At 35.9% G+C, this 17,963-nt stretch overlaps 1 protein-coding gene across 2 annotated transcripts in view; it reads left to right on the forward strand.

The window, feature by feature from the left end:
• The first annotated feature begins 5,603 nt into the window (after window positions 1–5,603).
• Window positions 5,604–17,963, forward strand: part of cftr (CF transmembrane conductance regulator) — a 104,815-nt gene continuing 92,455 nt past the window's right edge. For both annotated transcript variants that reach the window (XM_061894313.1, XM_061894314.1), the window contains exons 1-2: window positions 5,604–5,751; window positions 11,502–11,612. In XM_061894313.1, the coding sequence (XP_061750297.1) occupies window positions 5,699–5,751; window positions 11,502–11,612 (164 nt within the window). In that variant the 5' untranslated portion in view covers window positions 5,604–5,698. The remainder of the gene's footprint in view (window positions 5,752–11,501; window positions 11,613–17,963) is intronic.

Genomic DNA, 17,963 nt, shown 5'->3' on the forward strand with positions numbered 1-17,963 from the left:
AAAGAGGGCACTTTAAGTTAATGATTACTATGTGTAGAAATCTTTATTTATAATTGAATCACTTGTTTGTTTTTTAACAAGTTTTTAGTTATTTTTATATTTTTTTTTATCAAATAGTTTAAGAAAGACCACTACAAATGAGCAATATTTTGCACTGTTATACAATTTGATAAATCAGAAACTGATGATGCTTTGCTCTGATTAGAGGGTACTTGAATTAAAAAAATGTTCACAGGGAATACATCACTGAAAAAAGGTTGAGAACCACTGTAATACGCTACATGTATTTGATTTTGTTTTCATTCCTTGTCGTTGAAAGTGCATTGACTGTTGAGTGAATTGTAAATGTATATTTGTTGTACAATAAAATAAAAATCCAATAAAGAAATAAATAAATAAAAGTCGAAATATTACATATCTATGAAAGCCCGTTTCCGCTCCTGAAAGGGGAAAAAAATACCTCAATGGTACCATAATTATGAGATGAAATGTTGAAATAATCAGACAAGAATGTCAAAATTATGAGATAAAAAGTCATAATTATGAGGGGGGGAAGTCGAAATAATCTTTGATAAAAGTACTGGTCCAAGACTAGTTACAAACCAGTTGTTATTTACAGATCACTAATACAAGACTAGTTACTAACCAGCTGTAATATGCAGATAACTCGTTCAAAACTAGTTAATGACCAGCTGTCATCTGCAGATCACGAGTCCAAGAGTAGGGAATAAGCAGTAGAAAATGGATGGATGGATGGACAATTAATGGTGTAAAATGTCAGGTATATGTCCGTGCAGGCAACAAATGTTTCTGATGGACACAGTTTGACTTTGTTACAGATGACTGCAGATTTAAATGTGAGCGCTGTAGTGATGGTGCAGTGGCGATAAATGGCCAGCAGAGGTCAGTGTTTCCTGCTGAAGGCCCCAAAGCAACAACAGCTCCATCTTGAAGTCGTCTCATCACATATAAAGTAAGTAAACATCACATACAGTAATTACAGACACGGTAATTACACATCTCTGCCATGTCCCAAGAGTATTGATGATTAATATTACAATAACTGGTACATGAAGTATGAGTACTGAGTACAAATACTCATATTTAATGATTAATATTACAATAACTAGTACATGAAGTATGAGTGTGAGTACACAAACGCATATTTGGTTATTACTATTACAATAACTAGTACAAGAAGTATGAGTACTGAGTACAAATACTTATATTTGATGATTAATATTACAATAACTAGTACATGAAGTATGAGTACTGAGTACAAATACTTATATTTGATTATATTGCAATAAATAGCACATGAAGTGTGAGTACTGAGTACAAATACTTATATTTGATGAGTAATATTACAATAACTAGTACATGAAGTATGAGTACTGAGTACAAATACTTATCTGTGTACTTGATGTGTGTTCTCTTGTGGAATGTTTGGATCCTCCTCTGCTGATACCGATTCCGACTTCAAACTCATTAAAACACTTTTTGATTCAAAAGGAATTGATATAAGTGTGTGTGCGTGTGTGTTCTTGTGTTTCTACTCTTCTTGAGACATCAACAAGGAAAAGTAGCTTCCATATGAGGAGGTGTGAACAAGTTCAGATTGCTCCCAATACAGAAAACCATTGCATCTAATAGAGAATGTCTCATTTGCACCCCTGGTGATGAAATCTATCAAAATGAGGGTGGTCCCAAAAAGGAGGGATTTTTTAAATTGACTGTGTCGCTTTTAAAAGTGCTCCCCCTCTGGTCAACATATGAAACAACAATTTTGTGTAAGAAATTGAAATGCACCCCTTTGGCCAATGTTAATTAAAAAAAAATCCAATAAATATTTATATAGAGACATACTGTAATAAATTTAAGTAGATAAAAAAATATATATATAATTAATTAAAAGCAGTCTTTTTCTCACAATTTGTCGACTTTTTTCCCCTCATTAAATTGGGATCAATTTCTCATATTATCTCTGTTTCTGCAATATCGCAATATTTTCCCGTAAAAGTATTACTTTTTTAATGTAAATGTATTACTTTTTAACGGAAAATGGTGACATTTGCCGAATACAATGTTGACTTTTATTACAATATTGCCAATTATTTTGTTGTTCTTGTAAAATAGTAAAATTATGAGTTTTGTCATAATTTTGCCGAGTGAAATTCCGATTATTATTATTATTATAACATTGGCAAAATTTTAAAGTTTTCTTAAAAAATTGTGACTCTTGTCGAGTCAAATTACGACTTTTTTCATAAAATTGCCAAAATGTTAAGCTTTTCCCGTAAAGTTTCGACTGTTATTGAGTAAAATTTCAACTTTTATCATAATATTGCACAAATGTTCCGTTTTTCTTGTAAAATTTGGACTTGCAGTGAGTAAAATTATAACTTTTATTATATTACCAAAATTCTTAGATTTTCTTGTGAAATTGTGACCTTTTTCTTGTGAAATTCCAACAAATTTTTCACAATAAGCTTTTTTATATTTGCATAGTATGTATATATGATATACATATTTTATATATTATATACATATAATATAAATATTTTAGAGTGTAATATTTGATGTGAAGTAATTGGAGCCTTAAGTATGTGAATAATTCATAAAACAATGATTTTGATTCATTATTATTTTTTGAGCAATGAAATAAAAAATAAACCATTTTTTTATTGGGGATCCAAAAGGGTCCCACTCACAAAAGCGATAAAAATAAGTCATACTTGTTTTTTTTTACTTTTAACACTTAAATCTCTAAAAATCAACTTCAGATGTATCCTTAATTTATAAGTTTTTATTATTTTTTTCTGTTTTGCTTTATGTTCCTTTTGTTTAAGAAAACTTAGTTTTTTATGAGAAAAACACAAAATATGCAATAGTTTCCCTAATAAATATCTAAAAGTGTAATATTTGATGTAAAGCATTTAAATATGTCAATAATTCATAACAACATTGATTTTGATTCAAAATAATTTTTTGAGCAATGACATTTTTAAAAAAAACAACCCTGGGGAACCAAATCTTAAAAGTGTCAAATTTTTTGAAACTTTTTATGACTTACTTTTAACACTTAAATCTCTCATTTACAAGTTGTTTTTTAAATAAATGTTTTCATGTTTTTTTCAATATTTTCCCCACAAAAATATTTCCAAGTGAAGTATCTGATTTAATTGGAGACTGTCAATCATTCATAACAACATTGATTTTCATTCATAATTATGTTTTTGAGCAGCAATGACATTTTATTTTAAAGTCCCACTAAAATTCTTGGGGAACCAAATCATAAAAGTGTCAAATTTTAAAAAAAGAAAAAAATGTATGACTTTATTTTAACATCTAAATCTGTCCTTTATAAGTTATTTTTAATACATTTTTTCTTGTTTTTTTTCCTCAATATTTTCCCCCAAAAATATTTCAAAATGTAGTTTCTGATTTAATTGGAACCTGTCAATCATTCATAACAACATTGATATGGATTCATTATTATTTATGAGCAGCAATTAAATTTTATTTTAACGTCCCACTAAAATTCTTGGGGAACCAGATAAAAAAGCTGTAAAATTAAAATTAAAATTAAAATGGATGACCTCCTTTTAACACTTAAATCTGTCATTTATAAGTTATTTTTAATATTTTTTCATGGTTTTTCCAATATTTTCCCCCCGAAAATATTTCCAAATGTGGTATCTTATTTAATTGGAGCCTGTCAATCATTGATTATCATTCATTATTATTTTTTGAAAAGCAATGACATTTATTTTAAAGTCCACAAAAATTCTTGGGGAATCAAATCATAAAAATGTCAAATTTGAAAATAAAAAATGTATGACTTAGTTTTAACACTTAAATGTGTCCTTTTATAAGTTGTTTTTAATATTTTTTTCCATGTTTTTATCAGTATTTCCCCCCAAAAATATTTCAAAGTGTAGTATCTGATTTAATTGGAGCCTGTCAATCATTCATAACAACAGTGATTTTGATTCATTATTATTTTTTGAGCAGCAATGACATTTTATTTTAAAGTCCCACTAAATTTCTTGGGGAACCAAATCATAAAAGTGTCAAATAAAAAAAAAAACAGGAAAAAAAGTATGACTTACTTTTAACAATTAAATCTGTCATTTATAAGTTGTTTTAATACATTTTTTCATGTTATTTTTTTTTCAATATTTTCCCCCAAAAAATATTTCAAAGTGTAGTATCTGATTTAATTGGAGCCTGTCAAATATTCATAACAACATTGATTATCATTCATTATTATTTTTTGAAAAGCAATGACATTTTATTTTAAAGTCCCACTAAAATGCTTAGGGAATCAAATCATAAGTGTCAAATTTGAAAATAATAATAAAAAGCACTTAAATCTGTCCTTTTATAAGTTGTTTTTAATATTTTTTTCAATATTTCCCCCCCAAAATATTTCAAAGTGTAGTATCTGATTTAATTGGAGCCTGTCAATTATTCATAAAAACTGATATTTTGTTTCATTATTATTTTTTGAGCAGAAATGACATTTTATTTTAAAGTCCCACTAAATTTCTTGGGGAACCAAATCATAAAAGTGTCAAATAAAAAAAAAACAGGAAAAAAAGTATGAATTACTTTTAACACTTAAATCTGTCATTTTATTTTAAAGTCCCACTAAAATTCTTGGGGAACCAAATCAAAAAAGTGTAAAAAAAAAAAAAAAAAATACAACTGGATGACTTCCTTTTAACACTTAAATCTGTCATTCATAAGTTGTTTTTTAATAATTTTTTTCAATATTTTCCCCCCAAAAATATTTCAAAGTGCAGTATCTGATTTAATTGGAGTCTGTCAATCATTCATAACAACAGTGGTTTTGATTCATTATTGTTTTTTGAGCAGCAATGTCATTTTATTTTAAAGTCCAACTAAAATTCTCGGGGAACCAAATCATTAAAGGGTCAAAAAAAAATAATAATAATAAAATAAAAAGTATGACTTACTTTTAACACTTAAATCTGTCATTTATAAAAAAATAAAAATTTAAAATAAATATTTCAGTTTTTTTCAATATTTCCATCCCTCAAAAAATGTTCAAAGTGATTTAATTGGAGCCTGTCAATCATTCACAACATTGATTTTGATTCGTTATTACTTTTTTGGAGTAACGACAGTTTTAAATTTAAAAAAATGTGTCATGAGAGTCAACATTGCAACTTTTATTTTCGCCTGTTTGATCTTGTATTACACTTTTAAATATTGTTTGTAGAACGTGTTAAAAAAAAATTTGACCTGTGGGCTGCAAATGTCCCCGGGGCCACACTTTGAATTCAGACTTTCTTACCCATGACAATGTTCCCTTTTTTTTTTTTTTTTTTTTTTTAAATCCAACTTAATTGTAAAAATTTCCGTAATGTTGGAAGATATTTTAGCGCTTGACTTCCTTTTACAGTCACGTGACCAACGCTGAGGCGTCACCAGCGGTAGGCGATGACGCGTGCGCGCGCGCACATAAAGGATGGACGGTCGGCGGTCCCGCGCACAGAGCGACGGTCACTCGGGTCTTGCGTGGATTCCGGAGCGGGCTGCGGGACTTCTGGACCTCTTTTAAGGCTCTGATGGCTTCCCGGTGGGCGGCAGGCGGACAGGTGTGAGGGGGTGGGGGGCACGCGGACAGGTGTGCGGGGGGGGGGGGACGCGCGGAGCCTCGCTGTCAAGGATGCAGAAGTCACCGGTGGAAGATGCCAACTTCCTGTCCAGGTTCTTCTTCTGGTAAGGACGCGCGTTCGATTCCCTGCACGCCTTTTTTTTTTTGGCGCGCCGCGTTAGAAGAGCCACACGAGCACGCGCACGCGCACTTTTCCCACTTGGAATAAGTTTTGTACCTGCTGACGTATGCACATTAATTCTTCTCTTTATTACCAATGATTTTTTTTTTTCACACTGAATTTACTGCACTGTTTTTTTTGGTGTGGATCAAATTCCATCCATCCATCCATTTTCTACCGCTTATTGCCTTTTGGGGTAGCGGGGGGCGCTGGCGCCTATCTCAGCTACAATCGGGCGGAAGGCGGGGTACACCCTGGACAAGACGCCACCTCATCGCAGTGAGCATCAAATTATGCTGACTAATTAATTTCATTTTCCAAAAAGTTTTTAACTAAATATTTATTTTAAATTAAAAATATATATATGTGTATATATATATATTTTAAAACCAACGGAATTCATAAGCACACACATTTTTATTTCAAGAAATTCTCTGCATAATTTGATGTTAAAATATTCAGTCAAAAAATATTGGGTGTCAAAATAAAAGCTTTGGCAGGAGCAATTTTATTTCTGAGCCGGCGGGCTCCATATCACAAAAAAAGTTAACATACACGGATCAAACCCAGATAAAAGAAATACCAGCAGAAAAAAAAAAAAAAAAAAAAACCTGTATAAAAAAAATAAAATAAAAAACATGCATTAAAAAAAATAAAAAACACGCCACTGTATTGGTAATAAAGACACAAATTGAAGTTGGAATCCTTCTCTTTATTACCAAAGATGTTTGTTTTTTTCACACTGAATTTATCCCACAGATTTTTTTTTTTGTTCATCAAATTATGCTGACTAATTAATTTTATTTTCCAAAAAGTTTTTAAGTAGATATTTATTTTAAATAAAAAAAAACAATTATTTTTTTTAAACCGATTGAATTTTTAAGCACACACATTTTTATTTCAAGAAATTCTCAGCATTATTTGATGTAAAAATATTCAGTCAAAAAATATTCAGTGTCAAAATAAAAGCTTTGGCAGGAGCAATTTTATTTCTGACCTGGCGGGATCCTTGTCACAGAAAAAGAAAACATACACGGATCACACTAAATAAAAGAAACACAAGCAAAAATAAAAAAAATAAATAAAAATGTATTTAAAAATATATATATAAATAAAAAACACTCCACAGTATTGGTAATAAAGACACACATTGAAGTTGGAATCTCGATTGCACAACAAAACAAAAAGAGTAAAAGTTTAATTTTGTAGAGATTTATTTTATGACTAATAGATTTTTTATTTCATGCTTGTGATATAAATATTTCTATAAAATCAAATGATTCACTTGGCCTATAAACTTTCTCCACTAGGGGCAGCGTACGGAAACGTCAAAACATGCGGCGGCCATTTTCACATCGTTTTATTTTGCACAAAACAAATCAAAAATATTGAAAGACAAAGCATTATTATAAAAAAAAAAAAAGATGAGTAGTCCAGGAGGTTGATACTGATATTTTAAGGTGATATCAATTTGCAGTGAAAGTTATTAAACATGAATAGCGCACGTCATTATTACCTACTTCATTAAATATATATTTTTAATACCAAATGCTGTTATTTTAAGTGTATATATTTTATTTACTGACCAGATTAATTGTTATCTTTATTACCAAAGATGTTTTTGTTTTTCCATCCATCCATCCATCCATCATCTTCCGCTTATCCGAGGTCGGGTCGCGGGGGCAGCAGCCTAAGCTGGGTAGCTCAGACTTCCCTATCCCCAGCCACTTCGTCCAGCTCTTCCCAGGGGATCCCGAGGCGTTCCCAGGCCAGCCGGGAGACATAGTCTTCCCAACGTGTCCTGGGTCTTCCCCGTGGCCTCCTACCGGTTGGGCGTGCCCTAAACACCTCTCTCGGGAGACGTTCGGGTGGCATCCTGACCAGATGCCCGAACCACCTCATCTGGCTCCTCTCGATGTGGAGGAGCAGCGGCTTTACTTTGATCTCCCCCCGGATGACAGAGCTTCTCACCCTATCTCTAAGGGAGAGCCCCGCCACCCGGCGGAGGAAACTCATTTCGGCCGCTTGTACCTGTGATCTTATTCTTTCGGTCATGACCCAAAGCTCATGACCATAGGTGAGGATGGGGACGTTGATCGACCGGTAAATTGAGAGCTTTGCCTTCCGGCTCAGCTCCTTCTTCACCACAACGGATCGATACAACGTCCGCATTACTGAAGACGCCGCACCGATCCGCCTGTGGATCTCACGATCCACTCTCCCCCCACTCGTGAACAAGACTCCTGGGTACTTGAACTCTTCCACTTGGGGCAGGGTCTCCTCCCCAACCCGGAGATGGCACTCCACCCTTTTCCGGGGGAGAACCATGGACTCGGACTTGGAGGTGCTGATTCTCATTCCGGTCGCTTCACACTCGGCTGCGAACCGATCCAGTGAGAGCTGAAGATTCCGGCCAGATGAAGCCATCAGGACCACATCATCTGCAAAAAGCAGAGACCTAATCCCGCGGCCACCAAACTGGAACCCCTGTTTTTTTTGTTTTTTTACACTGAATTTACCGAACCGATTTTTTGCATTGGAGTGAATTCTGAACGGAATCGGTGACAAAGGGCAGCCCTGGCAGAGTCCAACCATCACTGGAAACGGGTCCGACTTTCTGACTTACGGACCAAGCTCTGACACTGATCATACACGAGCGGACCGCCACAATCAAACGGTCCGATACCCCATACTCTCTGACCACTCCCCACAGGACTTCTTGAGGGACACGGTCAATTGCCTTCTCCAAGTCCACAAAACACATGTAGACTGGATGGCTCCCATGCACCCTTTAAGGAACCTGCCGAGAATAGAGCTGGTCTACAGTTCCAGAACCAGGAGGAAAACCACACTGTTCCTTCTGGATCCGAGGTTCGACTATCCGGCGTAGACTCCTCTCCAGTACACCTGAATAGAACGTAGCCTCCTCTCCAGTACACCTGAATAGACCTTACCGGGAAGGCTGAGGACTGTGATTCCACGATAGTTGGAACACAACCGCCGGTTCCCGTTCTTAAAGAGACGAACTACCACCCCAGTCCACCAATCCAGACGTACCGCCCCCGATGTCCACACAATGCTGCTGGGTCTTGTCAACCAAGACAATCCCACAGCATCCAGAGCCTTAAGGACCTCCGAGTGAATCTCATCCAAACAAAAGCCTTGCCACAGACCAGCTTTTTAACTACCTCGCCAACCTCAGCCCCAGAAATAGGAGAGTCCAATACAGAGTCCCAGACCTCCTTCTACAGAGGAAGCCATATTCATCTAATGACATAATATAATACATATATAAGTCGCTCCGGAGTATACGTCGCACCGGCCGAAAATGCATAATAAAGAAGGAACAAAACATATATACGTCGCACTGGAGTATAAGTCGCATTTTTGGGGGAAATGTATTTGATAAAACCCAACACCAAGAATAGACATTTGAAAGGCAATTTAAAATAAAGAATAGTGAACAACAGGCTGAATAAGTGTACGTTATATGAGGCATAAATAACCAACTGAGAAGGTGCCTGCTATGTTAACGTAACATATTATGGTAAGAGTCATTCAAATAACTATAACATATAGAACATGCTACACCTTTACTAAAAAATCTGTCACTCCTAATCAATAAATCCCATGAAATCTTCTTCCTCGATGTCGCTTCTAAACAACTCTGCCAACTCCAAAGGTATGCGCCGCTTCCTCTTGTCGTTTTCTGCTGCATATTTCACTACGTCCAGCTTGTAATCTGCAGTACATGATATCCAGCCCTTCTCAGTTTTTATAAGTTACCGCCAACGATGAATTGATCTGTTTTAATAACTACGGCAGTAGCATATAGCAGTTAGCATTCCATGACCCACAATGTACTTCTGCCATGACCCTCCCCCGACAAATTCTTATTCATTGACGTGTGTGTGACGATTGCTGACATTTTCTTCGTCTCTTCCGCGAATGAGATAAATAATATTATTTGATATTTTAGGGTAATGTGTTAATAATTTCACACATAAGTCGCTCCGGAGTGTAAGTCGCACCCCCAGGCAAACTATGAAAAAAAAAACTGCGACTTATAGTCCGAAAAATACGGTAATTTAATACATTTTCATATATTGACATGATAAAGTACATAGTCATATATTGACATAATAAAGTACATATTCATATACTGACATAATATAGTACATATTCATATATTGACATAATAGAGTACATATTCATGCAATGACATAATATAGTACATATTCACGTACTGACATAATATACAAACGTTTGTAGTACATATTCATATATTGTCATAATATAGTAAATATTCATATATTGACATAATATAGTACATATTCATATATTGAAATAATATATTACATATCCATGTAGACATAATATAGTACATATTCATGTACTGACATAATATAGTAAATATTCATATATTGACATAATATAGTACATATTCATGTACTGACATAATATAGTAAATATTCATATATTGACATAATATAGTACATATTCATATATTGACATAATATAGTACATATCCATGTAGACATAATATAGTACATATTCATGTACTGACATAATATAGTAAATATTCATATATTGACATAATATAGTACATATTCATGTACTGACATAATATAGTAAATATTCATATATTGACATAATATAGTACATATTCATATATTGACATAATATAGTAAATATTCATATATTGACACAATATAGTACATATTCATGTATTGACATTATATAGTACATGTTCATATATTGACATGATATAGTACATATTCATATATTGACATAAAATAGCAAATATTCATATGTTGACATAGTATAGTACATATTCATATATTGACATAATATAGTACATATTCATGTACTGACATAATATAGCACATTTTCATATATTGATATAATACGTAATCATATATTGACATGATATAGTACATATTCATATATTGACATAAAATAGCAAATATTCATATGTTGACATAATATAGTACATATTCATATATTGACATAATATAGTACATATTCATGTACTGACATAATATAGCACATTTTCATATATTGATATAATACGTAATCATATATTGACATGATATATACATATTCATGTATTGACATGATATAGTACACATTCATATATTGACATGATATAGTACATATTAATGTTTTGACATGATATAGTACATATTCATATATTGACATAAAATAGCAAATATTCATATGTTGACATAATATAGTACATATTCATGTACTGACATAATATAGCACATGTTCATATATTGACATAATATAATACGTAATCATATATTGACATGATATATATATATTCATGTATTGACATGATATAGTACACATTCATATATTGACATGATATAGTACATATTAATGTTTTGACATGATATAGTACATATTCATGTATCGACACAATATAGTATGTATTCATATACTGACATAATGTAGGCGGAATAGAGTGACTCCCATTAGCTTGATTATTAACTGACTCTTGCTAGTGTTTTTTTATGATTTAGAATGCATTAAAACAATGCGTGGTTGCCTTGCTTAAGAATGATAGACAAAATTCCACAAAAAGTGCACTTGCCCTTTAAGAAGCATTTTTGCACACATGTGTTTTTGATGGCTATTGGTAGAAGACCACAACGATCCCAACAAGGCATCTTCTCTCCCTTCTGCCAGGTGGATGTCCCCGCTGCTCAGGAAGGGTTTCAGGCAGAAGTTGGACCTGACCGATGTTTACAAAGCTCCTTCGTACGATCTGGCAGGGAACTTGTCGGAGCGACTAGAGAGGTTTGTGTTCGTCCTTCAGGTGTGACACCTTCACGAGTCTTTTTTTTTTTTTTTTCTTCCTGCCACATGTTTACTGCTTCGCTGCTCAAAGCCAGGATAAAATAGGGGCTGGCATTTCGGGAGCGCCAAACAAACCCGCCTTTTGTCTCCCTCTTTCAAGAAGAAGTACTAGAAAGTGTAATATACTTGTAGTAGATCAACAAATGCTAAAAAGGTGACCTTTAAAGAAGAAGAAGAAAGAAAAAAAAAGGCGGCTGATGAATGTCTGCTGGTGAGTGATTGGTTCATTATTTTGCAGCAAAGGATTCTGGGAAGGTGAACTTTATCTTGCATGAAAGCACGCCGTGACGCTACACATCACTCACTCTGCTCACTGAGTGCACCTTCACTCGACGGCACATGAGAAGGACCAGACACAAGTATTGGGACACCTGCAGAAATTTCCACACAACTTAAAGTCGCGGTAGAGTGTAAAAACAAGGCGACTACCATACACAATTGTATTTACTATCCACAAAACGCCATAAATTCAGTCGGCCATTTTGAATATTCCGCTCCGAACACTTTCAGTAATTTCCAAAACGCTCTGTGCTCTGACCATATTATTAAGTCAGTCATACTGCAGATTGTTTACTTGTGTGTGATATCATGTGCGATACAAGCAGTCCTGCAGAGTGTTCACTTTTGTGTGATATCTTGTGTGTTACAAGCAGTCCTGCAGAGTGTTTACTTGTGTGTGATATCATGTGTGATACAAGCAGTCCTGCAGAGTGTTTACTTGTGTGTGATATCATTAGCGATACAAGCAGTCCTGCATCGTGTTTACTTGTGTGTGATATCTTGTGTGATACAAGCATTCCTGCAGAGTGTTTACTTGTGCGTGATATCATGTGCGATACAAGCAGTCCTGCAGTGTTGACTTGTGTGTGATATAATGTGCGATGCAAGCAGTCCTGCAGAGTGTTTACTTGTGTGTGATATCATGTGCAGTACAAGCAGTCCTGCAGAGTGATTACTTGTGTGTGATCTCTTGTGTGATACAGGCAGTCCTGCATAGTGTTTAGTTGTGTGTGATATCATTAGCGTTACAAGTGTTCTGCAGAGTGTTTACTTGTGTGTGTGATATCATGTGCGATACAAGCAGTCCTGCAGCGTGTTTACTTGTGTGTGATATCATGTGCAAAACAAGCAATCCTGCAGTGTTTACTTGTGCGTGATATCATGTGCAATACAAGCAGTCCTGCAGAGTGTTTACTTGTGTGTGATATCACATGCAATACAAGCAGTCCTGCAGTGTTTAGTTGTGTGTGATATAACTTGCGATACAAGCAGTCCTGCAGCGTATTTACTCGTGTATGATATCTTGTGCAATACGAGCAGCCCTGCAGTGTTTACTTGTGTGTGATATCATGTGCGATACAAGCAGTCCTGAAGAGTGTTTACTTGTGTGTGATATCATTAGCGATACAAGCAGTTCTGCAGAGTGTATACTTGTGTGTGATATCATGTGCAACGCAAGCAGTCCTGCAGCCTGTTTACTTGCGAGTGATATTGTGTGCCATACAAACAGTCCTGCCGTGTTTACTTGTGTGTGATATCATGTGCGATACAAGCTGTCCTGCAGAGTGTTTACTTGTGTGTGATATCTTGTGTGATACAAGCAGTCCTGCAGAGTGTTTACTTGTGTGTGTTATCATTAGCGTTATCAGCAGTCCCGCAGAGTGTTTACTTGTGTGTGATATCATGTGCGATACAAGCAATCCTGCAGAGTGTTTACTTGTGTGTGATATCATTAGCGTTACAAGCAGTCCTGCAGAGTGTTTACTTGCGAGTGATATTGTGTGCCATACAAACAGTCCTGCCGTGTTTACTTGTGTGTGTTATCATTAGCGTTATCAGCAGTCCTGCAGCCTGTTTACTTGCGAGTGATATTGTGTGCCATACAAACAGTCCTGCCGTGTTTACTTGTGTGTGATATCATTAGCGTTACAAGCAGTCCTGCAGAGTGTTTACTTGTGTGTGATATCATGTGGGATACAAGCAGTCCTGCAGTGTGTTTACTTGTGTGTGATATCATGTGCGATACAAGCAGCATGTTTACTTGTGAAAAGCTGGACAGCCTTCTAAATGCCTTCTAAAAAACACACATAATCTTCCATTTTACCAAAGTCTTTTACAAAATGTAAAAATACTCGGCTGTAGACTATATATATCTATATATATATATATATCTATATATATAGATAAATATATATATAGATATATATAGATATCTATATATATCTACATCTATATATATAGATATATATATATATATATATATATATATATATATACATATAGATATATATATATACATACATACATACAGTTGTGATCAAAATTATTCAACCCCCACACAATTTTGGTGTTTTAGCAAGTTGGACATATATTCCGTATTTTGTTTATAGTCAAATAGACAAATGCAACTTACATTGTAACACTGTATTTTACAAAATACCAAAAAAGGACATTTTTCTCAATATCTCATTGACATAATGATTCAACCCCCTAGTTACATGCATATTTAGTACTTAGTAGAACACCCTTTGGCAGTAATGACATCCTTCAAAGGTGATACATAACCGGACACAAGCTTCTTGCAACCATCTACAGGTATTTTAGCCCATTCCTCTTGGGCAAAGGCCTCCAGTTCATTCATATTCTTGGGCAACTGCCTTCTTCAAGTCCCACCACAGCTTTTCTATAGGATTTAGGTCTGGCGACTGTGAAGGCCACTCCAGAGTCTTCCAGCCCTTCTACTGCAACCACTCTGATGTTGATTTGGAGGTATGCTTGGGATCGTTGTCCTGTTGGAAGATCCAACGTCTCCGAAGCCTCAGCTTCGCCACTGACTTCATGACATTTGCAGCTAATATATCCTGCTAGGAAATATAATTCATAGTGCCTTGAACGCGCTGGAGATTCCCGGTAACTGAGGCAGAGAAACAGCCCCAGAGCATGATTGACCCCCCCACCATGCTTAACAGTAGGCAAGGTGTTCTTCTCTTTGTAAGCTTCATTTTTTCTCCTCCAGACATAACGTTGATTCATAGGCCCAAAGAGTTCCAGTTTTGTCTCATCACTCCATAGAACAGTTTCCCAAAACCTTTGGGGTTTGTCCAGATGATTTTTGGCATACTGGAGTCTATTTTACTTGTGCCTGGTAGTCAGAAGTGGGGTGCGCCTGGGAGTTCTGGCATAGAGGCCTTCATCTCGTAGTGCGCGCCTTATTGTCTGGGATGAAACCTGCGTTCCCCCCTCTGCAATGTCCTGTTGTAGTTCCTCAGCTGTTACCCGGGGGTTTTTCACCACTGTACGCTTCAAATACCGGACACAGCATCCTCTTTCTACCACGCCCAGGTAGTGTTTCCACTGTGCCTTTAGTTTTAAACTTGTGAATTATGCTCCCAACTGTGTCTCTTGGAATGTGTAATGTCTTTGCTATTTTCTTATATCCATATCCTTTCTTATGAAGAGAAATGACCTCCTCTCTTGACTTCTTTGACCACTCCCTGGACTTCACCATGTTGCAAATACACCATTGACCATCTACAAGAAGCTGAGCGTCACAGTCTTTTTCAATCAGTTTAATTGTTCCTCGTTATGGTTCTAATCACATCTACAGGTGTTTTCAACACATGATTGAAAAGACCTTATTCAAATTCTGTTCTTAAGAGTTATGATGTTCAAGGGGTTGAATAATTTTGTCAATGAGATATTAAGAGAAATGACAGTTTGGTATGTTACAAAATATAATGTTGTAATTCAAGTTGCATTTGTCTATTTAATGCATCTTTATTTGATATGACTATAAACAAAATACGGAATAAATGTCCTACTTGCTAAAACACCAAAATTGTGTGGGGGGTTGAATAATTTTGATCACAACTGTATGTATATATATATATTTATATATATATATATATATATATACATATTTATATATATATATATATATATATATATATATATATATATATATATATATATGTGCGCATACATATGTAAACACGTAAATATACCCCCTCCAAATGATTGTGGTTGTTATGATCTGCTGCTGATGCATAGCCAGACAACAGCTTCCGCTAGCGTTCCTGAGGAATTTCATCCCATCGCTGGTTGGCAATGCGCCAATCTTTTCAATACTCTTGCCTCATGTGCAGCTGCCTCCTTCAAGTACCCACAAGTTACAACATTCTAAAAATAAGAGTTTGCCCATCCAAAATTAATATCACAAATCGCTCCAATATCGGCAAAAAAAAATGTGATAGCATGTGCGAGCGTGTAAAATGTCTGTCATGTGCCGTACAAGCAGTTCTGCAGCGTGTTTACTTGTGTGTGATATCGCGTGCGATACAAGCAGTTCTGCAGCGTGTTTACTTGTGTGTGATATCGCGTGCGATACAAGCAGTTCTGCAGCGTGTTTACTTGTGTGTGATATCACGTGCGATACAAGCAGTTCTGCAGCGTGTTGGTATGTTACAAAATATAATGTTGTAATTCAAGTTGCATTTGTCTATTTAATGCATCTTTATTTGATATGACTATAAACAAAATACGGAATAAATGTCCTACTTGCTAAAACACCAAAATTGTGTGGGGGTTGACTTCATGACATTTGCAGCTAATATATCCTGCTAGGAAATAGAATTCATAATGCCTTGAACGCGCTGGAGATTCCCGGTACCTGTGATATCGTGTTCGATACAAGCGGTTCTGCAGGGTGTTTACTTATGTGTGATATCATGTCCAATAGAAGCAATCCTGCAGCGTTTTTGCGTATGTGTGATATCATTTGTGTTACAAGCAGTCCTGCAAATGGTTTACTTGTGTGTGATGTTATGTGCAAAGCAAGCAGTCCAGCAGCATGTTTACTTATGTGTGATATCATGTGCAATACAAGCAGTCGTGCAGATTGTTTACTTATGTGTGATATCATGTGCGATACAAGCAGTCCTGCAGCGTGTTTACTTGTGTGTATTATCATGTGCGATACAAGCAGTCGTGCAGATTGTTTCCTTGTGTGTGATATCATGTGCAATATAAGCAGTCCCGCAGAGTGTTTACTTGTGGGTGATATCATATGCGATACAAGCAGTCCTGCGGTGTGTTTACTTATGTGTGATATCAAGTGCGATACAAGCAGTCCTGCAGCGTGTTTACTTATGTGTGATATCATGTGCGATGCAAGCAGTCCTGCATCGTGTTTACTTGTGTGTGACATCATGTGCGATACAAGCCTTCCTGCAGCGTGTTTACTTGTGGGTGATATCATGTGCGATACAAAAAGTCCTGCAGCGTGTTTACTTGTGGGTGATATAATATGCGATACAAGCAGTCCTGCAGCCTGTTTACTTGTGTGTGATATCCTGTGCGATACAAGCAGTCCTGCAGCGTGTTTACTTGTGGGTGATATCATGTGCGATACAAGCAGTCCTGCAGCGTGTTTGTGTGATATAAAGTGCGATACTAGCAGTTCTGCAGCGTGTTTACTTATGTGTGATATCATGTGCGATGTAAGCAGTCCTGCAGCGTGTTTACTTATGTGTGATATCATGTGCAAAGCAAGCAGTCCTGCAGCATGTTTACTTATGTGTGATATCAAGTGCGATACAAGCAGTCCTGCAGCGTGTCTACTTGTGTGTGATGTCTCGTGCAATAGAAGCAGTCATGCAGTGTGTTTACTTGTGTGTGATATCATGTGCGATACAAGCAGTCCGGCAGTGTTTACTTGTGTGTGATATCATGTGCGATACAAGCAGTCCTGCAGCATATTTACTCCTGTATGATATCTTGTGCAATACGAGCAGTCCTGCAGTGTTTACTTGTGTGTGATATCATGTGCGAAACGAGCAGTCCTGCAGAGTGTTTACTTGTGCGTGATATCATGTGCAATACAAACAGTCCTGCAGAGTGTTTACTTGTGTGTGATATCATGTGCGATACAAGCAGCATGTTTACTTGTGCAAAGCTGGACAGCCAGTTAACATCTAAATGTCCTCCAAAAACACACACATTTGCTTCCATTTTACTAAAGTCATTTACAAAAGGTAAACATGCTCGGTTATAGGCTACTAGGAGCTAGCAGCTACACAACAGCTAAGCACACAATAGCACCCAAGCTAGACATAGGTCATATCAATTGAACAATAAAATGTGACATTTGTCAATATAAACAAGTGTCAAATAGTTTTTACACATACAAAGTCTCCACGGCAGAAGCTTGTTAGAGACTATCCAGTAACAAACGTGTCCGCATCATTCATCTTGTGGAAAGGTTTCTGCTAAAAGGTAGATTGTGGTGCAGGA

This window comes from Nerophis ophidion, linkage group LG03 (genome assembly GCF_033978795.1).
Source record: "Nerophis ophidion isolate RoL-2023_Sa linkage group LG03, RoL_Noph_v1.0, whole genome shotgun sequence".
Classification (NCBI taxonomy): Eukaryota; Metazoa; Chordata; class Actinopteri; order Syngnathiformes; family Syngnathidae; genus Nerophis; species Nerophis ophidion.